The sequence below is a fragment of the Frieseomelitta varia genome, unplaced genomic scaffold (assembly GCF_011392965.1).
Source record: "Frieseomelitta varia isolate USP_RPSP 00005682 unplaced genomic scaffold, Fvar_1.2 scaffold_40, whole genome shotgun sequence".
Classification (NCBI taxonomy): Eukaryota; Metazoa; Arthropoda; class Insecta; order Hymenoptera; family Apidae; genus Frieseomelitta; species Frieseomelitta varia.
This window is the reverse complement of record NW_025110146.1, coordinates 638,805-666,244: the sequence shown is the minus strand read 5'-3', so window position 1 is coordinate 666,244 and position 27,440 is coordinate 638,805. Positions and strand designations below refer to the sequence as shown.

The following is a 27,440-nucleotide window of genomic DNA, read 5'->3' as shown; positions in this document are numbered from 1 at the left end:
ACGTAACGTGTTTTATCGATTTCGTCTTGGTCGGCCATGTTCGTACACCGCCACCGGTCAGGCGCACTCGTGTCCCACCGATTCGAGAGAGAGACCCGTGCCACCGATAGATTTTCCACCGTCTACATCGTCGTCGATGTCGCAGGGCGTATAACGATGCGCTTGTAAAACGCGAAACGCGCCCCCCTCCTGGTGTGTGTGTTTTCTCTTCCCTTCACGTCGTCGTCGTCGGACGCGAGAAGTCACGTTTCACGCTCGTTTTTTCCAATTCGTTGCCGAGGTCGGGTGTCGAGGTCTCGAGAGCAGAGCGAGAGGCAATCGGCGAACGAGGAGGAAGCGCAAGCCCCCGTTCTACAGCAGGCAGCCGACGAACAATCATCGTGAGTACCGTTTCCTTCCGCCGAGAGCAACCCCCTTGTCCTCGTTGGGGACAGCCGCGTCCACCCGCCGTTTTATATTCGTTCGACGTCTAATCGTCTAATTTGTTTTTCGCCTTCGTTTTTTTGGTGATATTTGGTTTGTTCGGTGGTGGAAGTTTGGTCTGGCGAGGAATTTCGGACGAAGGGAAGTTGTACGGTTTCCTAAGCTACCTTAAGAGGTAGCTGTCTCTTCGATGTCCTCCACCTTCTTTTCCTCTCGGGTTTGAGTCGTAAACCGAGGAGTTTCGTTTTATCGACGTGATAAAGTTCAGGGGTTTGGTCGAAGGAGCCATTTCAATGGTCACTCTGCAAATAGGTGTTCTTAGATAGGTGAACTGTGTTTCAAAGACAGATTACGGATTTGTTTAATTGTCCCTCGGGAGGAATCAATATCTGCGGTATTTCTTCGTTAACCTCCTAAAGTGGAAAGAATGCTTTCACATTTTTCTTCACTCTGCAATATTTCTTACTGTCATCTAGTGAGAGATCCTAGAGCGAATGGTGTAAGAGTAATGGGAGTAGAAAATTCTTAATGATGATGCAAAACAGGCAAGCGTGTCCCCGGTCACTTGATTCGAGAACGGCCTCGCTCGACATTTGCCACTGTCGTTTCGAAACTATCCCTTCGTTTTTTACCTTTGACTTCTTCGTTTATCGTCATTCGTGTTCGTCGATATGTCCCTCGTCATTCGTCCATCCCTCAGAAACCGTTCCCCACCCCTTTTCTTTCCCTCGCGATAGCCCGGTGATTTTTCTTTGCGACTGACAGCTTTCGCAGCGATCACGTACAAACCAGTCGACCATGTCGATCGATCGGCAATCGTATTCCTTCGATTCATCAGCTCGTGAACCTTCTCTTTTAAGTAACTCTTGACTAGTACCAATGGGAACTATAATCCTCGTTACATTCGAAAATTTCCAACTTGAAATGGAATAAAATTTTGGAAATTTCAGCAATCGAATCATGAATTAGTACAGTTATTTGTAACCTAACGATACTGTTTGATTGGTAATTTTGAATTGATATCATTGGATCGTTGAGCCGTAACAGTTTAGAACTAAATTAAATTAATAAATATAGGATTATTTTTAGAATTAAACTTAATATTGCAATTCCCGAAATTTTCTCAATTTTAGTAGCCTAATGTAAATCACGATAGTCGTCTATAATCCACAAAATCAGCGATACTCTCAACTATAACTTAGTTTAAAACTAAATTAAATTGGAGATATTTTCAGATTATCTTCGAGCAACCCCCCTCCAATCAAATTTACTGCGATAAAATCAAATCAAACTTGCTACAACAATCAAATATACTGCCAATAAATATAAAACAATATATTATACGTAAGTACAAAACGTAATCAAGTACCCTATTTATACAATTTATAAAAGTAATTTTTTAAAAGTAATTTACAATCCAACAGAAATTACTGTTAAAGGGTTCGATCCTCGTTTCATTCCTTTCTTCGTCAGCACGCGCCACTCGCCAGTGAAAAACGTGGGCGAAGCCTGGCTAATCGATTTGCCACCCGGCGTGTGTGAAATTTTCTCCTTCGAATTTTCTCAAGTGTTGTTCCACGTCGCGACCCGGTTACCGATCCTTCCGAAACGAAACCAGGAGACATCGATGAACTCGCGAGTCCTCCTCTCTCTCCCTCGCAGAATCCTCTGTTGTCACACTTTTCAACCGAGATGTAAATACTTTCGAGATGGCCGGCTGTTTTTCGACTCGCGGATCTGAATTGATATTTGAATCTTTCGGCACGTTTGTATTTCATTTCCTCGTTCAGGTTTGTTAGCTGTCAGGATTTTTGGCGGCGGTCGACACCCACTTTCGTCGTTGCTGAGTGGATGCACGATTCCTGGTGAATGATAACGGCGATCGATAGAGATTCTCTGGTAAATTTCACGAATTCAGATTTTGCACGCGAGCTCGTGCAATACGGTAGAGAAGGCTTCGAAGATTATTATTTGTTTGGTCTGTTTACTTTTGGTCGGGCTAGAAACGATCGTTAGAGTTCGTTAGAGTTGTCGTATAAAGAAAGAGCGTTTGATGTCGAATAAATTTTACCTTCGTTGTGTTTTATTGCATTCTGCCTCGTTTGAGGGAATCTCGTGTTTTGAACAAGTTTGAACAGAACGTTATAAGAAAAACAAAATCTACTTATTGCTAAGTGGTAATTTATTCATTGCACCGCATAAATATATATTTCTTAACTCCACTGACTTTCTCCAAAAACGTCGATCACTTGTATTTTTTATATAACTTTTGCGACACGTACTTAATTTATTAAACTTGTTACCCAACCGAATAATAATTCAACGTCGTTTAATTACAGTCATTATATTACTCTATTTAACATTCTATTTCCATGATTTCAGTATACCTCGTATTTTCTCGTCACATTGAATTACTTTTCATCCGCACATACACGCTCTTGAAACGATATTTATAACGTCTCATTGTTTAGAAAAGAAAAAAATTTTACAAAAGTTTCCATGTCCTCGACTCGTGCGTACATAGTGATTTCCGGTGTTATTGAAAAACGATCGGCACATTCAGCTATTGCACAACAATCTCTCCCCCGTTTATTTTGTTTCAATTTTAGCATCGCGTTTCGCCGCAAAAAACGTTTTGTCGGAAAAATTTCGCTACATCAGCGTCTGGACGAGATATTTCCATTTTAATTTGCGCATTTCACACGTGCATCCTTTATTTAATCGTTTAAACGCTATTAAATTGCGTACAACGCGTAATTCAACCGAGTCTGACCGGTCCTCGATTATATTGTCTCATTAACGTCAACATAATCGGGCATATAGATTTCAATTTAATTAAAAATTTAACAGACACGCGAGACTCGTCGAAATTCAATCGGCGTGGAGTATTAATTCCAACCGTTTTAAATAATTGCTCTATGCACAGTTTCCGTGATTTCTTGGCATCAATTGCTCGCTCGTTGAGACGTCGAAGGTTTTTCGAAGGGAAATGAATTTATTCGGAAAACGAACTGTAATTACTACGCCTTGGTTATTAATTAATATCTACCGGAGAAACGTTGAAAATAATTTAGCCCGACGCGGGGATTTCACCGGTGCACGAGACCTGTGAACTTCGTGCTCGCAAGCTTGTAAATAGTTGCTTGTTAATTATTCATTCTTCGCGCCATTACGGAATGCTTCGGCGAACAGACGAAAAGATTCGCCGAGAAGAGAGATTCTAATTAGCGTAAGCTTCTTTGCGCAATGACATGCCAACTGAAGGGAAACACTAGCGAACTGACAATTTCACAAATTGCTCTGTTTTGATTGCGATTTTACATCGCTCATAGAGTTCAAAGTACATTTGTAATGTAAAAATATTGTACGTGTGTCTTGGCCATTTCGCTGCAAGATTTAACTTCAAGCAATTAATTCGTTCCACTTTTTTCTTTCTTTTTTTTTTTTTTCTTTTTTTTTTAATCAATTTTCATACTACCGACGAGATTCCACGACCGAAGACGGAAAAATTGTTCGAGAAGGGAAACTCCCATTGGAATATGTAACAGAGGATGAATCAAAGCACAGAGAATGGATAATTGAACGATGATCGCGCTGGGAGCATCGCGTTGGGAAGGATCTAGGCCAGTCGATAGTCGAACGAACGTTATCTTAAAGGACAGCAGTTCGTATCGGAGTGAATTAGTTACGACAAAGAGGGATAGTGCTCTAAACGTAATTAACGTATCATCTCTCGATGCGCCGACAAGATTGAAATTACGAACGAATGTGTATCGTTTCGAGTAAATCGACGAAAACGTCACGTCGATGTAATGGCGATGGAAATCGAGTGTGCTTTTCTCCGTGTTTCGAGAGCTGAGACTCGCCTTGATTAATTGCAGGCCGAACTAATTGCTCGTTACAGTGACGAAAGGATTCTGCGGGAAATTATCCTTTATACGTCCATCGAATTGACATTTTAGATTTTTAAATCAATTATCAATTAATTTTAGATTGCACTTTTCGTGGAAAGAAATTCACGGTATGAAAATAATCATGTCGGTCTTTCTTTTTTTTTTTTGCTTGTAATTTTTCTTGCTCTCAGTTGTCACTTTCAATTCTGACGAGATAGAAACTTATGTAATATAGATATAGTCATTATATCTATTATTATATATGTAATAATCAGTAACGGGCATTAAAATGATAGTTGTAATAAATATAAGTGTATAAATGTGATCAGTATAGTCAGACCACGTGCATCTGAGAATTTCGAATATTTGAATTTAAAAAAACTTTTCTTTTTGTAGCTGCTTGATAGCACTGCGAATGAAATATTTATTCGGGAGTTTATATTATATCTTTGATGGTTCCTTTTCTTTCGTTAAGCACAATTAACAGAAGTCAAATATTTAACGCTGTTATTTCTTTTCAAAATCTTAACGTACTTCAAATTATTCACTGATGTGTATATATATATATACATATATTTTGTTAGACATATATATATATACACACGATGTTTCAAGCAAAACTTTTTCATTCGTAAGACGAAGAAAAAGAAAATATTACGCAAGAGAAATATTGAATTATATTATATGCATTATTTCAAAGATACTGGAAATAATATTTTATTCGCGAGGAAAAGAGAGGATCGAAAGACAGTCAAACAGGTCGAAGCAATTTTTGTCATACAGAAATAAATCGCCCGAGATCATTTTTAGCCATCTCACGTCGAATTATATCGTGACGTGACGATGTCGACGGAACACGTAAAAAAGTGCTGTACTCGGCTAGAATGGAAACGTAGGAATATCTGAACAGTTATAGACGAAAAGACTGGAGAAGTGGTGGTTAATATTATTGGACCACTATCTATAAGTACGCGGTTGTATCGATTCGTGCTTCAGCGGTTCTCTTGTATCCACAAATGTACTATAGATATATTACAGCACGTCTATGTATGTATGTAGGTATATATACAAAGTCTAGATTCTATATATACTGATTTACAAACGTTGCTCGAAATATACGCGTTCCAGCTACAGATCTTCTTGGCTTGGGTGATTCGAATTCATATTTTATTTTTATCTTTTCATGAATTTTACAATACGTGTCAAAAAAAAACGAATAGGTATTGTCATTTCCTAGTTCTGTTCGTAAAACCGAAATATCTGTCTTTACACGAATATCGAAATTCTGACATCTGAGTTCAATTTCGCTGTATAGATTGGCGAGATTGTATCAAATTATCAAAACTAAATTATTTTTATTAACGAATGGTTAAAGAGGTAAATTAAAGGAAATTAATTTAATTCAAATTAAACGAAAATCGAATGTAGTCCTTCAATTTTCATTTTGTTTCTCTTTGTGTTTCACCTGTTCTAAAAGTTAAAGTTAAGAATTGACTCGCTCTTTTATATTCTTGTATTAAGAATTTTCTTTATTCTCAAAGGGACAATTTGATCTAGTTTTCAAGTGTTTTCACTCCTTGAAAGCACGTAGCCAATTACAAAGAGAATCGCAATGTCGAAAACTCGTGCTTGTCTTGCGGCTTGCCTTCAATTACAAATGTAATAACACAGAACAGTTGCTTCAATTTATTGTAACTGACGTAAAGAAATGGACGTAACGAATGGAGCTTACGGATGAGATAAGAAAATGTGCGCGATTTCCTTGATTAAAGAGCACTTCCTTTGAAACAGTTTCCCTCATTTTTCACTTTTAAGCCCTTAATCCACCTGGACTTTTTACAGTGTGCTGTGTTCTTATGAAAAATAGCGAATTTCTTTCCTCAAACATAACGAAAATTAAAATTACTCAGCGCAAAATAAATTTCTCTTTATTTTTTGGCATTGTGTTACAATTAATTTCATTTATTTTTGTTATATATTATTTTATGTATCTTTATGTTATATTTTAATATTTTTGTCATTTATTTCATCTCGCATTCTTTCATTTTCTTAATTAGATTTTTTAAAGAATACTAAATTAATTACTTGGTTGAACCAGTAACATTAAACATTTAATATAAAATGTAATCTGCACGAGTATCCTTGAATCAATTTTATTTAAAGTAAATGCAAATGAATTACAACAATGGATAAAATGAAACGATGTTTCAGTTAGAGGCTCTAAAGCAAGGTAGCAATATTTAAAAAATACAGAGTGCTGTCGGTCACGAAACTCTGCCATATATATTTTTTTTTCTTTCAACGAATATTGGATTACGTTAACATAGTGGAAATCGAGATTTCACGGTAAAAGTTAATATTAAATTCCACGACGATCCAGAACACATACGGAAAGTCGGGCTATTGAATTCCGTTGAAACGATTTTTCGACTAACTAGAAATTAAATCAATCTAACAAGAAAGTGATATAATTGCTGCAAGGAAATCACGAGGATTCCACTTGAACGTCAAGTATGCTCACAAATGGAGAAAGAGTAGAGTCGTTCGAATAAAAATTCAAACTCATTTTCGTATGAGTAATACGTAGCATCCACCAACAAGAAAAATCATTAAAATTCGAAAATAGTACATGTTAGAACATATCGGGAGCATAGTTCACATTAGAGTATATTAAAAAATAAAACAGTATTAAAAAACTATTTTTTTTTTTTTCTTTAAAATACGTGTACATATCTGGCCTTAATAAATCACCAAATCAAACGTATCAGAGAAAACATTTCTTTTTTCTTTTCAAGAAATCTATTTCTAAACTAATACCTAATTAATATTAATTAATATTAACACTTGAACTCAGAAATATTACCAAAAAGTACCTGAACGATGTTAGAAGATTATTAATGTCCGAGATTTATTGGTAGTCTGTCAATAACAGTAACATTACAGAATTCCCTGGAACCGTTCATCGAAGTGAACTCTGCAGTGCGCAGCTGTAGTGATATTATCAGCGATTTTTCAGCCACAGTAAAGTTCATTTACGCCGGCCATTAGGCAGCGAACGATAAAGAAGATCGGCGAAGCTCGTAAACGCTGCGAGCATTATGAAACTGCGAGACATATTCGAGGCGCAGCGGTGAAATCCTATTGAAAGATATCCCTATTGATTTTAGACATTCTCCGAGCATATAAGACGATAGAAAAGAGACGTGGAACCGCACGAGGCTTGCGCAACACGAGCCACATACTCTCCTCTCTGCATCATTTCACGAACCATCTCGTTTCATTCCAAAGTTAAACATAATTGGCGAGCTTGACGAATTCTCCATTTTATTTGCTGCGCGAAAATTCTGATCAGGAATAACTTTTAACGCTGTAATTCTATATTTTCTTACTCCTCTTCTTCTTTATCATGCTCGCTGGCCAACAGTTTTAACATTTCTCGGGTTTTCGGAAAATTCTAAAAATTCGAAATGAAATTAATTGTTATCTTATTAAATTTTTATTGTAATCTGCATGTAGGTAGTGATAATTTAGGCAGGGTTTCAGTTTTTTTTTCTTTTCTTGTTTAAATATCATATGTCAGTGGAAGATTTATGAAATATATATATGACAAATATTCATTTAGACAATCCTCTGTTCGTACAATTTTGTTGTTTTCAAAACTTTCCTCCTTTCACAGAAGGAAAGCGTTCTTACTATCATTAGATTTCAAATAACTTTCTAGAGTCAAGCTCAAGTTCAAGCTCTCTGTCGAGAAACACAGATAACATACTTACTACAAAGTACAATTTTTTTTTAAAGTTCGAGTTTTTTACATTTATTATAAAATTGTAAATATTATTTGCTTGCAATTTATAAATAACAATAATAAGAAATTTACAGATGGAAAATTGTAAATCCAACGTACCGAAATATTACAGAAATCACCTGTGAATATTTCACATATATATTTTTCCGTATGTTTCATTTCTCTTTACTTTCTACGAATACGTAAAGATCCGCAGTGCATGAAACATTAAAAATAGATAAAAGGTATGTCTCTAAAGGAAAAGAATGGGAAAGAGACAGGACGGGTCAACAACTTTTCGGGGCATCGGCTCAACCACAAATAAAAGGGTGGATGTTGATTAAGGAAGTGTGCACGAAGTATACATCGGTTAAACGAACGATTATTAAGAAATCGATGCAATTGTCCCGGAACTTTAGATACGAGGCTCGATCGTGGCGAGAAACTATCATTACGACTAAATGGTTTGCCGATCCCCGGAGGGTTAAGCGACACGTGAAACCCTTGGAACACGACACTCCCTCGCACCTACGCAATTGTAACGCGACACAGTAGCCAAGAGGCTATAGGTTTCGCCGCCATTAAAATTGGTAACGCGTTTATATATTATTAATATTATTATTTATTTATATATTATTAATATATTAATGATATTATTATTTACTTATATATTAATATATTAATGATATTATTATTTATTTATATATTATTAATATATTAATAATATTATTATTTATTTTTATATTATTATACGCCGTATATTATATATTAATAAATAATAAAAAATAATTATATATTAATAGTAATATGTTATACGCCGTATATTATATATTAATAAATAATAAAAAATAATTATATATTAATAGCAATATATTATACGCCGTATATTATATATTAATAAATAATAAAAAATAATTATATATTAATAGTAATATATTATACGCCGTAACAATGTGTTCTTACATCCTCGTACTATTTCATTGTGCAATACTATTCCCTTTCAAGCGAGACAACTATATATTAAATATAAAGGATTTTCTCGTGAAAATGTAATCCTTTTTAATACAATTTTATAATCTTTTTTTAATGTAAAAAAAAAGGGTATTCTAATGTGATATAAAGATATATATTTTTTTTAATATCGAAAACGAAAGATTAGAAAGATTAGACTGTAATACATATTTCAAAAATATGTACAGTTAATCGCTTCAAAGTGATCAGCTTCAAATTGATAAAGGTGCGTGAAATGTCCAAATGTTTGAGTGTGAAATTTGACAAACGTAGTATTTCTAAATTATCGCGATATGAAATATACAATTCAAATGAGACTCTTTAATTTGTTCTAAACATGCGCAGCAAACATATTGGTAAGAAGAATAAGTATGTCTGTTCATTGTTGAAATTTCAGAACGATTGTGAAAGCAAGTGCACGTTGAAAGGATGAAAGATGATATTAAAATTCGTCAATCATAACTGTCGGAACGTAACGAAAATATCAAGGATTTATTAATTTAGTAGGATTGCATTATAAATGTTCAATTATTTATGCACGATGGTGTATATATCTGTGACTGGCTAGAACAGTCATAGATAACAAATAAAATATTGAAAGCTTGTTTATTCATTCGATTAATTTTTATTAGACAAGAACGAAGAACTTCGTCCCGTTAAATCAAAATTAACGCATCCTCTTATGGCATCTCACTCAAACGGACGCTAGCCTCTCGTAATTATTCGAAACGCTGGAAATTTACAATGTAAATCGTTTGTTTGCACAAGGCAAACAACTATGCGATTGACGTAAGATTATCGAGTGCTCGCATCGTTTCGACGCGCGCCGCGATCTTTCCACCGATTTTTATGAACTGCAATAAGATCGACGACACGATTACGTGCCAAAGTGATTTATGATCATCGGAGAACCGCGCATTAAGTCGCTGCCCACGTATCTTTCTTATTTTCCACGATGCCGTAGAGTTAGTTATCGATCCTGCATATTCAAGCGCGGATTAGGTTATTCCTCGTTACACGTGCCGATAAACAAAAAGTCAATTATTTGCAAATATCACCTCGATCACTGAACACTGTGAAATAATTTACGATTTATTTTGTAGCGTTTACAAAAATACTTTGGCTATTACGAAATATTACGAAATAACTTGTAGAATTATTTGAAAAATACTGAAATAATAAAATTCATAATTGTTCACAAATAATACGATTATTAAATGCTGCACGATGATTTCTGATTAGTTGCAAAATAGTTGACTGTCGATTACATGAAATAATTGACAGTATAAAAAGACATGTGTTACTGTTATTTACAAAAAGAATCTGTCTGTATTGTAATTAGTTTTTTCACTAACTTGATAACTTAAATATCTTTTAAATTACCTCGAACGAATAAAGTAAAAACAGGATTACGAATTTTTCTTTCTTTTTGTTTCATTAAATTGTTTCTTGCATTCTCTTCGTGCATAGTATTGTAGATCAAGGAAAAACTGATTTTTTTCGCTTTGAGAATATTTACTTTATCTCAAGTTTACAAAAACAGAAGTTGTTTATGATTCAAAAGGAAGCATGCTTTATGAGCAGACGAACCACTTTGTCCAATTCATTCCTTTATTCAACCTCGTATGTCGGCAAGAGAATTTTTATGAACGAAGCTGTGCAAACTTTACGTGAAAACAAGCAATATACGCTCGCATATTTGTATATGAAAAGACGTACATACGCTTGTTTAATTATTGTTTAATTATTTTACTACATGTTTAATTATTTTTCTTCGTAATAAATCAAAGGAAGATGGAAAGTGTCCACGCTTTGCCAAATGTTCCTAAATTAATCTTCGTGTGATGCAGAAACAGCCGAATTCTCCATCTTTCACATCACACCTTTTTCGTCTATCTTAATAATAATTGAATTGATCGAGAGAGAGAAGGGAGCAAACGTGTTTCCAAAGTGTGTCCAAGTGTGTCCTTGACAGTGTCAGATTATTCTTGAAACGAGGAGACAATGAAGTAAAATTAAACGAAAGAGATGGGAGGAAAAGGATGAAACGGCAATATCCATCGTATCTTTTGTATTCTAAGAATAAATGTCGTCGGCTCGTGGTGAACGCCGAGGAACTGTGTGTTGCGTGCGTGGGTGACGCGTGTCTGACGTCAGTTTATCGTATCGCCGCGACGATAACGATTATTATGTCGGTGTTGCGCCTACGTTATCGCGTTATCGAATTTTATTGAAGGCCAATACGAATCGGTGAAATGAAAAAACGTACGATCTACCGCGATTGATAACGCGAGTGCTTCCTCTGATTTTTTTTTTTTTTTTCGCGAATTCACTGTCGACTGTTCTTTCTATGATTTTGTTCCGGGGAAAGAGAAAATTATTTCATTTACGAATCTGAATTTTTTTAAATAAAAGAGCGGATTTTTAGTCGAGGCTGAGAAACGTGAATTATTCGTATAACATTGGAACGTCAGCTGGACGGAGTGAATTAAATTTTTAATAAAATGTTCGTTCCTCAAAGAGACGAGCAAACGATATTCGACCTCTGGATTGCAGTAAAATGTGTTGTAAAACGTTAAATTATTGGAATGGACGCAAAGTTATATGAAAATACAAGATAAAAAGATGTTGGAAAGAAGTAATAACAAAATAATTAAACTCGGCATAATGTAAAAGAAATACAAGTACAAAATTTGTTACACTGAAAGTTAGAATAAGAATTGAAAGAGAAACGAAAATTAAAGAAGCAAAAAGGAGATGTTATACAAGGTTACCACACATAGTTCCAATTCTGATTTTAATTCCTGTATTAATCCTAATTCTGGTATTAATTCTATCTAATTCCAATTTAGTATAATAATGACTTTGATAATCGAATAATTCATATTATTGATAATAATTGAAAGTCCGACATTGTTGCATAATTAACAAACGTTCAGTTCACAATCGTCGTTAAGCTGCATAGTCGTCGGCTACGTTTGATAATAATAATTGATAATTTCAAAAATTTTCATTGACGTATGCAACGCTCACGAAAATGAATTCGACAGAACAGCGAACGTACTTCATCAATTTCAATTTTTCTTTTATTCTTCTATTAACGGAATTTCATTCTGCAACATTGACTACTTCGAAATTGTGAATAATTTCGTGCTTTTATTCGAAAACATCATTGATAGAGGTGAATTTTTACTGCTCTTTTGTATTTTCGTGCAATTAATATAATTAAATAGAGTAGAATTTTTGAATGTCGTAATCTTGTTTTAAATAGATATTTTATACATTTTATATATTTCTTTCTCTATTAAATGTTTGAAATCTCATGCGAGACATACTTTCTGCAATATTTGTACAGACAAAATTGAACTAGGGTACAACGTTTGTACAGTGTAAAAAATACATGAAAGAATCATAGCACAGAAAATATAAATCACAGACATACCATTTTTATCCATAGTTGCAATAACATACCTATGTCGCGTGTCGTACTATATAATAATCATTAAAATTAACTAAATTAAATTAAGTTTGTTTCGTTTCAGAAATATTGTAAGTACTCTACTTTGGAAATTTTATATATTTTCATGCATTATATGTATGTATTTCGTAAATTTTCCAAAAATGCATAAGCATCTGCAGTCTAACTATAATACAATATTTTTATGGACAAAGGGCAGATGACTAAAGTATAATGCCTGTATAGATAAATAGTCATATTTAAATTTCATATAAAAATATAATAAATTATTATTATATATTATTAGTAATAAATACCTAATCTCAACAAATGGAATCGTTGTTCTTTCGATATCAGGAAATAACCGAGAACCAACTTTAAGTAGAAAATCTCGCAAGTAGCGTAACCTTATCGATGCACAGACAGTGACGAGCTGGCCACGCCCACCGATTTCTCCCGCATGCGTTTCCTATCATTTCACGATTTATCTGACATTTTTACCTATGATATTTTATATAAAATCCAATTTCCGTCAATCACAATATAGAAACACGATGCTTCCGTTGCCAGTGCAATACGTCACGATAAACGCTGACGTAACCGGTAATCAAGATACGCACAGTGTAACATTAACTGACTAACGAACCTGATTGGACGCAACAAGGAAAAGTTGCCGGAGTTTTTGAACCGTGAAAGTACAAGGAAGTAAGATGCTCGTAAGATGACTTTTAACGATCTCGCTGGAACTTTGATAAAAGTGGGCGGAATGAAATTGAGTTTCGCGAATGTAATTCCGGATTTTGGACTGACTCGAGGTTCGTTGAAGCCTTTTTGTAAATAATTTAATTATCATAGCGTGTTGATGATCTTCTGAATGATCTTCACGGATTTATTATGTACGTTTGAAAGATTCTTGCATCTTTGAACTTATTGATTTCAAATCTAGAAAAGAAAAACTTCAAAAAAAAAAAAAAAAAAGAGAAGAATATTTCATATCTGTCAGTCCTAATAAAATGAAATATAAAACGAGCATAAATGAAGTGAAATAAAAACGAACGTGGTCATGCGTGATTTTTATATTTCACGAGAGACATGCATACATGCATATACGTCACCGCAACATAAAAGAAAACAGTTGATCGAGGGGAAAAAAAAATGATAATAACCACAGATAGATAAATAGATAGAGGAGAAAGTTATCGCGCACACGAACAGACTTTCGGGCTATATTCTTACAATTAGTTGCAATTTTCTCTGAAAAGACCATAGCGTTCGCGTTCCCTTGGCTTTTCTGCTTTCCTCTTCACCGCTTCTCCTTTCTTTCCAGTGCTATAGTCTTCGCGCATCGACCTTCTCCGCGGCGGTTTCTCTCCCCCTTAACGCGTGCCCACGCGGCTCCTTCCAATGACAGCTTCCCCTTTATGTCCTTGGATTAAGTTCAAGGTGACATTTTCTAGACGACGATGGAGAAATTCGTCCTTGTTCCTGGCACAGAGCCATTTTATTTCTACAAATACAGGGCGCCATCGGATCTTCCTCTTTTGTAGAGGAACTATACTTCTCACCCTTTGCGAACGAGTTTCCAAGTATTAACTTTGTTGGGAAAACGTCGTAAAAAGGTGTTCTCCGAGGCAGTTGAGGAAAAATATACTAATGAGTGAATTTTATACTAGGATTGCAATGAAATTGATATTCATTTTCGTTCACAGTCGTCGGGGGAATTAAATAAATGAGTTATTAGAAAATTATCGAGATAGTTAAAATCTTAACATATACAATATTAGTATAAATATATATTATATATATAAGCATAAATATATATTATATATTATATAACAATATATTATATATATATATTATATATATAACAATATTAGCATAAATATATATATATATATATATATATATATATTATACAACATCTTAATATATATTAAAATATATTAATTATATATTAATCATAATATTGTATACATGTATATATATTATACAACATCTTTAGCATACACAACATTAGAATTAATAAATCAATTACGGACGTTTACATCTTTGCGAAGGTGGGTGAAAAATTGTTTTGCCTATTAAATGTAATTGAAGATCTGACGAAAGGAATTATATAGTAGAGAGGAATAGTTCTTTGTGGAAGAAGTTAATGAAAATCAAATAGGAATCGCATTCAGGAAGATTGCTAGCGAAGTAAGGACGAAGAAAGTTCGATTTTAAAGTCAATTGATCAGTCAAGGTCACTTAAACGGTGTCATAAAGTCACACGGATCCTATACTTTACGTAAAGATTTTGTATGTATGTATGTATGTATGTATGTATGTATGTATGTATGTATGTATGTATATATTGCGACTGTTTCGCATCTGTGTGAAATAGAACGTATCTATAGTAATTATAAGAGTGGAAATGCCACGGTACTTCCGGTGATAGACAAACACACGTCACAGTTAAACGCAAAGTTGTTAGAGTTGATTAGGGTTTCCCCGTTTTCTCAATAAATTCTTCGAGATCCATGTAAAAAATTAAAAACTAAATATCGAAAACATTTTGAAAATAAGGAACGATAGTGGTTTTTAATTATTATATTGTTTCGTATGAAGTGACTGGCTTTAGAAACGTCAGCACATTCAAACGTGCAATATATTTTATTAAATAATTAAATAATTTTGCGACTAAAACTAAAAATGCAAACGTGAAAAGTGGTTGATCAAAGACTTTAACTACAAAATTTTTAATTCAAAATTGTAAATTTGAATGATTGTTTCCAAGAAAGTTATAAACTAGATAGTTGAAACTTTTTTGTTAATATAAAAATAATTTCTAGCTGTATATCGAAGCTTTTATTAAGAACTTGGCTATTTCGTTTTAACAAAATTAAACAAGCTTGAATAAGTATGAATATTAATAAAAAAAAGAATTAACAAACAAAATTCACGATACTGAAATGCAATATATTATTTGCATTATTTTGATAATTTGAAACACTGATAGAGAAGAAGATGCACCAATATTCTGAAAATTCTGCATTTCTTCGAATCATAAAATAGCACTTTACTTTGCAAAAATGGACCGTCTGTTCGCTAATGAGAAATATTCGTTCAACTTACGTTACACCAGAGATTAATTCTGTTTTTCTGCTTTCGCTCGTTTATGTTTTCACATTCGTAATTACGAATGTCATGCATCACGAGTATTCATACGGATGGATAAAAATATAATTTGTATAATAGCGTGCTGTTATTGGTATTATATCATAAATCCTGGAAACCACGATACGCATGCGAAAACTTAATCTACGAAATGCGGAAGCGCAGCGTTGATTGCAAAATCTCGCAGAGAAATATCGGAAACTAACGACTGCTGGCCTTTGTAGTGTGAAACTGTGGTCCGGTTCGTTAATGACCAGAAAAACATGACACTGAAACAGCAATTAATCATATCCCATTGTTTGTTTCCTCTGTCGCGACATTTCGTTCAATTTCAACAAAACGTGTGATGTCTGTACTGTATTTGAAATGTGCATAAATATACAAATTACGAATGCGCGTGTTCGTGAAATTCACACGACGATCTCGAGGTACCAATTTGAAATTATCGATGAGTGATTTAATTGCAAGGGAAATTCTTAAAGGAATTTTTTTTCTTTTTTTTTATTGACAAAAGGTGACACAAGTAATTTGAATATGTTTCGAAGAAGCGTATAACCGAGTGTAGAGGCTTGTGAATATCGATACTGTTGAATGAAGTGAATAAATGAGATTCTGTACTTTGTTCTAATTCATTGAATGTGAGAGAATAGAACTTGTTTTTGAAATGTTGTGAAATTCAATTCAGTTAAAATTCCCGATCAATGCGAGCAGCAACTATCCGTGGCATTTAACCACGATGTGAATTAATTCAACTGCATCTGACAGTTCAGTTATTAAAAAGCCCTTCCTTCAAAAATTACAAAAATTGCCAGATAAAATTACAAGCTCCAAGAAGGAGATTTTATGCCATGTAATATAATAAAAATATTTAATCCTCTGGAGATAGTGTCACGATAAAAATATTTCATTCTCAGGCATTGAATATTCGCTGAAAAATTTAAACTAATCAAACATTTGCTAAAAAAAGAAGTCTAAACTGAGAATATCTACCAATGAATTAGGTCGCGATGAATTCGTAATTGTAAAGAATTATCACGAATAAAGTTAAGAAAAAAGAGTTAGAGAGAAGGATCTAAAATGAGGCACGAGACATCTGAATATGTATCAAAGACCTCGGTTAAAATTAGAACATTTCTTTTCAATTAAATCGAAGGATTTTAAATGAATTAAAAGACCCACAATCTACGTAGATTGATGGCACACAATGAATAAAAATAAAAGAAAAGTTAGACTCAGTTTGAACGAACGTGAATGAATTTAAAAGTTCAAGTCGGTCTACGACGAACCTAATTTTCTCTAATATGATCCAGAACGAATTAAAAATTAAACGAGCTTAATTTATTCCGCGTTTCTCCTTCAGCTGAATTTTGCCTCGCGGAATGCACGACCCGGATTTTGGACTCTACAAAAAGAGCGACGCAACTTCGGAATAAAATTGCAAGCGAGAATAGAATTTCAGCCCTCTCGTTGTTTTCATTGCGAGCTTTATCTCGATAGTGAGTTTCACACGAAAGAAGGTTGTTTTTTTTTTCCATTAGAGTCCATCACACATTAAAAAAAAAAAAAAGAGAGAGAGAGAGAATGCATTCAAAGCGTTGCTACTCGAGTTCGTGCCAATACTTTGGTTACAGTGCTTCAAGATCATATGTAAATGATAATCAAAACTCTGAGCTAAATCTACCAGAATATACTTACATAAAAATGGTTGAATAAAAGTTCTTTATACAATTCCTTACTTTTCCGGCTTTAAATAAACAATTACATAATTTTGATTAATATTTTTCATTTAAAAAAAAGCATTTGTTATTTTTTGTAACGTTGGTCTTTCTAGTGTTGCACTCTAAAAGAGTCAACTGGCCTCTTCTGCAACGAGAGTAGCTGTGTCTCCTTTTTCTACAAAATAGGTCGCACAACTCACTTCCATTCATGAAATAACACTTTTATAAAAAAAGAAATATAAAAATTATAAAAATGCGAACAAAAAAAATCGAAAAAGAGCCGTAAGTAAAACCGCGAAACGTGTGGGAAAACATAATAATCATCGTGTTACAAAGAGGAACGTGGTCGGAAGAACGCAAGCCATATTGAAGGAACGAGATAAACCAAAAACCATAGAATTTTTTCAACTTAAGCAGCTGTAAGACGTGGGAATACTACAAATACTGAACCGAGAGGCATCTAATTATCCTATGGCGTCACTCTACTTCTGCGATTTGCGCCGAGGCGATGCTTTTCGAGAAGTTTTCATCGGCTGGGCCCATACTCTCGATACAACACTCGCTTGGATATGCTTATGTTGACTTGCAGCAATCTGCTGACGCGAAATGAACACTTGATACAATGAATTTTGATATGACAAAGGGACAGCCTATTCGTAATCCATCTCTTCCGAAATTTGGTGTTGAAAATGTATTTATAAAAAGTTTAGATAAAAACATAGACAGCAAAGCAACATGCTTTCATCTATAACACACTTAGTTGCAAAGTAGCTCAAAATGAATCCGGCGTTTCTAAAGGTTATGGTTTTGTCCATTTTGAAACTGAACTGGCAAAGAAACGGCAAACAAACCTATTGATAAAGTTATAATGGCATGTTGCTAAATGAAAAAAAGGTATATGTTGGTAAATTTACACCCGGCAAAGAAACGTGGCAAGGAATTGAAAGAAGAAGCTAAACTGTTCACCAATGTTTATGTAAAGAATTTCGGGGAAGACATGACGGATGATAGACTTAGAGAAATGTTTGAAAAATATGGGACCATCGCCAGTCAGAAAGTTATGATCAGAGATGACGGGAAATCTCGAGGATTCGGTTTTGTTGCGTTTGAACAAGTGGTACTGAAATTAAATGAAAAAAAAAAAAGCAGCTGAAGGAAAGTGTATGTTGGACGGGCGCAAAAGAAGGCAGCCAACTCAAGAACTGAAACGAAAGTTTGAACAATTAAAATTAGAACGTTTAAATCGTTATCGAGGAGTAAATCTATAAAGAATTTGGACGATAGTATAGATGACCTTTTGGGACAATGATGGAAGAAGGACGCAGTAAAGGCTTTGGATTTGTTTGGAATGGTCGTATAATAGTAACGAAACCATTATATGTTGCTCTGTTGCAAAGAAGTTAATTTTAAAAGAGTTAACTGATCGTTTAGTCTCAAATTATTGCAAGGTCGTTGCAGACGAAAGGACCGAATTCTATTTTTTAAGCTAATAACTAACCATTTCTGTTGTAACTGGTTGTATAGAAATTACGTTCTATGTTACGTAGTAAGAAATATAATCAAACGGTAAAAATCATTACACAGCTGTAATTACACAAAATCGAAGGTGATTATCACGCGACAGTAATTAGATCGATTTTGATGAACTGACAATGTATTATAAATTGACGTCAGATAATAGCAATTATTCATTCGCGTACGTGTATATCACGGTAATGAAAGAAAAAAAATGTCTCTTTTGAAATCTGAATTTAAAATTTCCAACAAATTTAAAACAAATGTCTAACGATAGCTCGATTTTGCAGAAAATGCCTATGATCGGCAAAAGAGAAGCGGCGAAGATGCCGGAAGAACCGCAGCCGGTGGAAGATAACGTCGAGTTAACGACAAAAATTTATGTGACCACGGAGGAGGAGGTGAAAGAAGGTAAATGACTTCAAACGTCAAATCTTTCTTTGCTTTTCTGTCTTTGTGACAAAGATCGTGTCGCGTTTTTTTTTTCATTTTCGTGCAACAGCTAACGTTGTGTAAATCGTGTTTACAGTTGGCACGATGGCGGTGACCGAGAGTGCAGGGAAGAACTTTGAGACTCAAGTGGAGAACCTCGGCAAGGAGCTTGCAGAGGAAATGGGAATACCAACATGGGGACTAGTAGCGATTTTAATAGGTAAAAGCAAACGAACGATTAATATCTTTAAGATTGAGAGGTTTAGCGCCACGCAAAATGAAAACAAATTGTACTTTTAGAATTGAAATGAAACATGAAACAATATTAAAAACAGTATCTAACATATGAGTGACTACAGATGAGAGCTAAATTTTCTGATTTAATAATTGTAATAATTGTAATAATTTTTAGAATATCTTCTTTAGGTCTTTTGTTGGAATTATCATTTCAATTGGAATTCCCTTTTAAATACAAATTTAATTCTAATTGGAAAGATGTATAGTGTGTATAATACATTTATAAACGTTAAGAATATAGTTATTTAGAAAATTCATACTCTAGAGAGACTTTATTTTAGAAGAAATTTCAATCCATTTTTTGACTACTTAATAAAAGTTCTCAAGTAACTCGATGAGATTCAAGAATTAATATCTAGATGAATGAAATACGAATATTTGAGAAACAATTGACACATTTTACTCTTTCAGAAAATTCGAACATCGCATAACATGCTCCAACATGGACAACATTAATCACACAAGTTTTCTTTGTTTCAGTTACATTAAGTGCTGACAAACACTCGAACACGCCACATTATATTTTTACTTATGTAGTTATGTAGTTCGTGACAAATTAAAATTACATTCATTATACAGGCAACAGCAGTAACACCAAATTAGTATGAAAGGAAACAGACCGAAGATACAGAATCGCTTTTGCGCTTGTAAATTTCGCTTGCATACATGCAACATAGGCACATAGGTACGATGCAAAAGTTTCAGCTCGCTAAACAAATGGGAATAAAAAGATTCTTGTTACATACTAAATATATTTATGTCGTTGATAATTAGAGAATTAAAAGAATTAAAAAATTCTTTTCTTCTTAACTTAGATTTAAAGATTAAAAACTCTTGTGCACATGATAATTGAAGATGTGAAAATCCTGACAATATGAAAATTACAAATTCTTCAGTATTTTTAAATTTAAGAACTACAAAGTCTTAATAATTCGAGAAATAAAGAATTCTCACACCATTAAAGAATTGAAGATCCTTGTTAACTTTTAATGATTCAGAAAGTAAAAATTCCTACATCCTCTTATAACTGAAGAGTTGAAGATCTTTGTCTTTTTTAATAACTCAAGAACTTCGAATCCCTGCATTTTTCATGATCCAAGAATTGAAACTTTTGCACGGTACTCTGTTGAGGGACGCTATTTTATAAAACAACCGAGCTTCCAATCCGAGTTGGCAGTTTTTTTTAATGCTGTCTTTCGATTTCTTCCTTTCTCGCTTGAGTAGCCGTGCTGGTAGTAGTTCTTGGAATCTGCTTCTGCTGCATCAGAAGATGCTGTCGCAAAAGGCGGTCCAAGGATGGGAAGAAAGGGCTGAAGGGCGCGGTGGACCTCAAGTCCGTGCAACTTTTAGGCAGCACGTACAAGGACAAGGTACGTACTCGGTGTTCCGTGACTTCATGTAGATGTTAGACGCACATTCTACACTCGTGGAATCCACTTCGATCTGTTAAGGTTCAGCCGGATATGGAAGAGTTAACTGACAACGCTGAGGAACCGGACGAAGGCGAGAGTAAACAGAGCGAGGTGAAACTTGGGAAGCTTCAATATAAGGTAGGCTACCATTTTTCCATCTCGTCGGCTCTTTCGCGTTTCGTTGGGAAAGAAGTCCTCATAATTCGTAATTCAAACTGTTTGACAAACATCTACATACAGTTGCTCGCGAAAGTATTTGAACATTTATAGAACATTTGCTCATTATGAATCTGAAAATACATCAGTTGGACAAACATATTTAATTGTATATTTCTCATTGTACAAATATTTATTGGGACTATCTCTAACACTTGTTATATGCTTCATGTTGTATATTAACGTTTTACAAAATATACGTTTGCAATAAATATTTCTGTAATCTCTGTGTATACCAGACTTTAATTTTACCAATTCCGTAAATTCCATGAAAACTTTCACGAGATATCGTATTTATTTCATTGACGATAGAATCACGTAGATTTTTTTCAACACGAAACTAGACATTTGAAAATTGCCGTTGACAATTATTGATTTAAAAGCTGAATAACTTGGTGACTTGTGGGTGAAATCGAAAATGGCCAAATACTTAGAGTTATTCGTGCGTGAATGAATTTTTCTCCAATGGAATACATCAATGAATCGATTCTTTCGCAGCTCGAGTACGATTTCAACACGAACAGTCTGGCAGTGACTGTGATACAAGCCGAGGAGCTGCCAGCTTTAGACATGGGTGGCACATCCGATCCATACGTGAAGGTTTACTTGCTACCGGACAAGAAGAAGAAATTCGAGACGAAAGTGCACAGGAAAACGCTGAGTCCAGTTTTCAATGAGACTTTCACGTTCAAGGTCAGTCGCGTTTTCTCCTCGAGTTCTGGTTTCGTTACGTTTCGTTACGGCTCGTTCAAACGAAGCACAATCCGCTCCTTTCTTTTTGTGAAAAATCGACTCGAACGTATATACTCGTTTCCTTTTTCTTTCAGGGTGTGGCATACGCAGAGGCTATGAACAAGACGCTAGTTTTCGCGATCTTCGACTTCGACAGGTTCTCCAAACACGACCAGATCGGCGAGGTGAAGGTTCCTCTGTGCCAAGTCGATCTTGCTCAGACGATCGAGGAATGGAGAGAACTGCAGAGCGTCGAGGGTGAGGGTGGCCAGGTAAATTTATATTTCATAATACGAAGTGATTAGAGTGATGATTTTACAGTAGGAACTCCTGTGAAGGAACGTCATTGCTATTCGATAATAATACTTCGGTCATACGTAATTTTAATACGTGTTTTATCTTTTGTTATATACGTAATTTTGCGTATTTTCAGAACATGCGAAATATAAGATTTTATTAAAGAACAATGACTGTCTATCGTGGAATTACTTGAAAGTGTTAAAAGAATTACATTATATTAAAATTTATATTATATAATATAATTAATATTAAATATAAAATATAATTTTATTATATTATAATTGTATAATACAATTAATTATAATATTATTATATATAATAATTATATTTAATATTAAATATAATATTAAATATAATTATTATTAATATTAAATATAAAATATAATTATATTTTATTAAAAGAATTATATCAAGAAAGTAATTAAACAGTCACAAAAAAAAAAAGAAATACTCATAGCCCTTTCAGTTCCGTTGTTTGATTTTTGACGAAAAGATAATTATCGATCTGTTATCCAAATTCTTCTTTCATCGTCTCTAACACTTCCGTTCGAGTATGGAAAACTATGTTACGATTATGACTCCTGATGTTAGTTTCGAAATTACCGTTTCAACAATCTTCACGTGCGAACAAAGCTGACGAAAGCTTGATCAATTACAGGACAACAAATTGGGTGACATTTGCTTCTCGCTTCGATACGTACCCACGGCCGGTAAATTAACGGTGGTCATCCTGGAAGCGAAGAATCTGAAGAAAATGGACGTCGGCGGCCTGTCAGATCCTTACGTGAAGATCGCACTGATGCAAAACGGCAAGAGATTGAAGAAGAAGAAGACGTCGATCAAGAAATGCACTCTCAATCCGTATTACAACGAATCATTCACGTTTGAGGTACCCTTCGAACAGATACAGGTACGAATCGTTGAATTTTCTCTACTACCGTCCGTTTATTTCGTTCCCCCCGTCATTGATACAGTCCACAGACACAGGTAACAGTAACAATACACGTACCTTAACATTTTTCTACATCAATTTAGCACACTGTTTCTTTCGAATTACTTTTTAGACAAGAGCCACGACAATAAATTTTATTTTTTCATATTCTTGTACCAACATTTATGCTAAATATCTCGATACCATTGCAAACGGATGATTTAAATTCCAGTATACAGTGAAAACGAAGTTGCTGAAAACGAGATGAAATGATCCGTGTGTAATGCGTTCGTGAAAAGCCTTTCACAAGGTGCCGATTTTCAATCAAATCGGGTAAACAATTTTATTATACGTCATCATATACGGTGCACATTCTAAATTTTATTTTATAAGAAAAAAAAAACTGAACAGGATGTTTCCATGATTTTTATACGTTTTGTCATTTAAATAAAAAAGGGACCAAAGGGCACTTTGTGAAGGGTCTGTTGATCTATTTGAACGAACTTTGCGAAAGTGCCATACTTCCGAATCGTAATACGTGTATATTACAATGTACAAACGTTCTGCTGTTATATTATAAGCGCGTGAAGAGTTGCTAGCTTCTCTCATATCAGCTTGAAAATTACGCTTGGACGCTTTGCATGCATCTTTGAGCCAAGGGTCAGCCGTGTCTAAAGAAGGAACGTCCACTTTAAATCAAAACAATGTAAGTTCAACGAAAGAAGCTGCCTGTCACTATGCCGCGTAGGCGCATATTTTTCCATCATTGAAATTATGAAAAATTCTGCCGTAATTCACCTACATTTAGTAATTTAAAAGTTTGTTAAAGTGTGTTAAAAGCTATGTGTTTTTGCTATTTAATATTGGTTACTTCAAACTTCTAACTTACTACTTAAAACTTTCACTGTTTTAGTAGACTATTAGATTTCAGAGTGAATCATAAATTCTTCATCACGCATACTTTCGCATATTTCTCGTATTATTGCTCCGCTGATTGATCGACAATATATTTTCTTAATTTAATAAAGCTTCCTCTTGCGACAATTATATTACGATTCGGAGGTCCTGGCCAGAGAAAAATAAATCCTATCCACGTGAGAAGACTAATGCACTAACGCGTGATTTCACGTTTAGAAAGTGCAATTGGTTGTCACGGTAGTCGACTACGATCGTATCGGCACGTCAGAACCCATTGGGAAGGTCGTCTTGGGGTACAACGCGAGTGGAACAGAATTGAGACACTGGTCCGACATGTTGGCATCCCCGAGACGTCCTATCGCTCAATGGCACACGCTTAAGGATCCCGAAGACGGCGACAAGAAGGACTAAAGTGATCGTTGAGGGATGTCCAGCATAAAGGTAATGCACACCAAATGGTTCTAAGCAGTTGCGACAAATGTACAGAAGCATTATCTTTTTTTCCGTTTCGTTCCATTTCGTTCGCTTTCGCCCCCCGCCCCCCACCTGAGAAACTCTATAGATAGATATATATATATACATATATATATATATGCACGTATGTATATGTATATTATTACATATACATAAATATATATATATATATATGTATATACTTACTTTCCAACGATTTCCGTGGACGATGTACCGTAACGAGAATGCAGGATTTATCCGAGCAAAAAGAAGAAAGAAACAAAAATGAGAGAGAGAGGGAGAGAGAGAGAGAAGCGAATGAACGTGCGAGGAAAGGAAAGAAAATTGAAAACAGAGCAAGTGGGATGCAACGATCTCCCCCGATGTAATCGATCGACTTTTATTCGATGAAAAATAATCGTGCACGAGAGTAAAAGTGAAATATAGATGTGAGAGAAAGAGAGAGAGAGAGAGAGAGAGAAAGACAGAGCGAAAGAGTGGGAGAGAATGTGAGAGAATAAAATGCAGAGAGAGAGGGAGAGAGAGAGAGAGAGAGAGAGAATATAAGAAACAAATATAAAGAAATACTTTAGTAGATATTAATAATCTATTATTAAAAATTAAACAACAATAAAATACCACCAGAAAAGGTTTTAGTATTAAATGATAATATGTTCTCATGGAGTGTAGCGTCTTGTATATACGTATATTATCTACCATAACCCTTTTTCTGTAGATGTAACAATTGAACGACTTCAAGTAAACGCGTCCTCTTCGAGGTATCTCGAGACGAAGCATTGAACACCCTTTTGTTTTTTTTCTTTTTCTCTTTTCGCGAAACACCAGCGCTCTTGACTTCCACTGAACTGTGAGTTCCGATATCGACATAGTCTGCAACGATAAATTTTTCTCTTGTCGTCGATTTGAATTGAAAGCACGTTTGATAAGACGTTTATTTAAGATATCGAACGATGTCAGTCTTATTAGATATTATATATTATATATAAATATATAAATGTATGCTATATATTCTATGTATATAGTATACGGGAAATATATATATATATACATATATTACGCGAGTACAATTTCATTTGAAAATGCCATATCTCGTGTATGCAGGTCGATGATCGTGTCCGTGTCCAAAAAAAAATTGCACAGAGAAAAAAAAAGGAAAGACAGAAGTTTCGTTTTTCTAAATCATTTGCTTGTCTTTACGAATGACAAACGTATATATATATTCGTTTCGCTTCTCGCTACGTGAGAATGGTAATTGTAGAGGCTATGATTGAATTATTTCCCTACAAAAAAAAAAAAAAAAAAAAAAAAGAAAGAAAGAACAAGTGCAATGCTTTCGATCGCGATATCTTCGACATTAGATTATGCGCTACCTGTACAGGGGACCTTAACCGATCGAAACGAACGACGGACGCACTGGCGGGAAATTCAAAAATTTCTTCCAACGAGCAAGAAAACACGCAACACGGTCTCGCTCGCGGGCAATGTGCCACGGATAGTTTTTGTTATAACAGCACCCTTCGATTATAATACTCGTACTAATTTACGATATCGTTTCACGATTTGTTTGTTTCGCGAACACACAGAGAGAAAAGTGTTAATTATAATCGATGGCTGCGGATGGCAACTCGTTCGCGAGTGACGGAGGCACGTGTCGTTTCGATCGTTAAGCTCTTGAAACTGAAAACTGCGGAATCGCCCGGTGAAAGATTGCGAGATCGCCGAATTGCGAAAACAAATGGCACACAGGTTTTTCGCCACTCGATTCCCCCCCACCCTCCCCCGCACCGATTCCGCATTTTTCGTTCCGAAGTATTCACACACCGCGTGTACTGTAAACATATTGGTATATATACATATTATATATATATATATATATATATATATTTACCACGTGTTATATATGCAGATACTGTTATCGTTTTTTCAAAATGTAACGGGCCTACCGATTGTATAACTTGCGTTGCCGTTCCGTTAAACTGTCTCTCGGACAATGAACGTCAGAGTGAAAAAGCAAAAGGCAAAGTAGTGACGAGTCCACGGTGATTCTCTGTGTGTCCTTGAGAATTGGAGGGAAAGAGAGGAGAAAATGAAAGAAGGAGAAAAATTGAGAACACGGAAATACGATTCGAAGAGAGATTCAAACCAAAGTTGATCGAAGTAATTACGAGGACGTCCGGAGATCTACAAAGCATTATTCTAATTATTATTATTATTATTATTACTACTACTCCTATTATTATTATTATTATTATTATTATTATTATTATTATTATTATTATAAATATATATATATATATTATATACTTATATGTATCCTTCGAGAAAAGATAAACTCAATTGTTAGAAGAGGAAACTGACTTTATACAGTATTAACTGAGTTTGACTGCTATGAAAAGAAATTCATATATTTTATTGCATCGTTGACCTTGAAGCTTCGAGTTCGACTGAACGAAAGAAGAAGAAAAGCGAAAGAAAACGAAGAGAAAAGAACGAAAAAATGGAAAAACGAGTCGATAGAGTCCAGTGAAATATATTTTGCGCGTGGTTTAAGAACGAGGATGAAACAGATTGAAGAAAGCCCGCGCGAGGAAACAGCCCGTGTGACGACAATTTTGTTTCTGTCAGTCTAAATCGACAGCTACACCGATACATATAGTTTGTGACATATAGCGGATGGAACGATGAGAAAAAGAGAGAAAAAAGAAAAAGAAAAAAAAAACGATATCCAAGTGTATACGGGCCTTAACTCTTTCTCGAGTTGTTCTTATCCC

The 27,440-nt window shown here is 34.6% G+C and overlaps 1 protein-coding gene across 2 annotated transcripts; it reads left to right on the top strand.

The window, feature by feature from the left end:
* On the top strand, window positions 1-27,118 carry LOC122531430 (synaptotagmin 1). Of its 2 annotated transcripts, none has more exons than XM_043659353.1 (9): window positions 1-380; window positions 19,248-19,368; window positions 19,487-19,609; window positions 20,911-21,056; window positions 21,144-21,236; window positions 21,813-22,007; window positions 22,142-22,318; window positions 23,005-23,256; window positions 24,412-27,118. In XM_043659353.1, exons 2-9 carry the CDS (start codon window positions 19,251-19,253, stop codon window positions 24,604-24,606), a joined length of 1,299 nt encoding a protein of 432 aa, XP_043515288.1. In that variant the 5' UTR covers window positions 1-380; window positions 19,248-19,250; the 3' UTR covers window positions 24,607-27,118. The 2 variants fall into 2 exon arrangements, with proteins under 2 accessions (XP_043515288.1, XP_043515287.1); XM_043659352.1 differs by having other exon boundaries at window positions 2-380; window positions 21,138-21,236.
* Window positions 27,119-27,440: the final 322 nt, after the last annotated feature.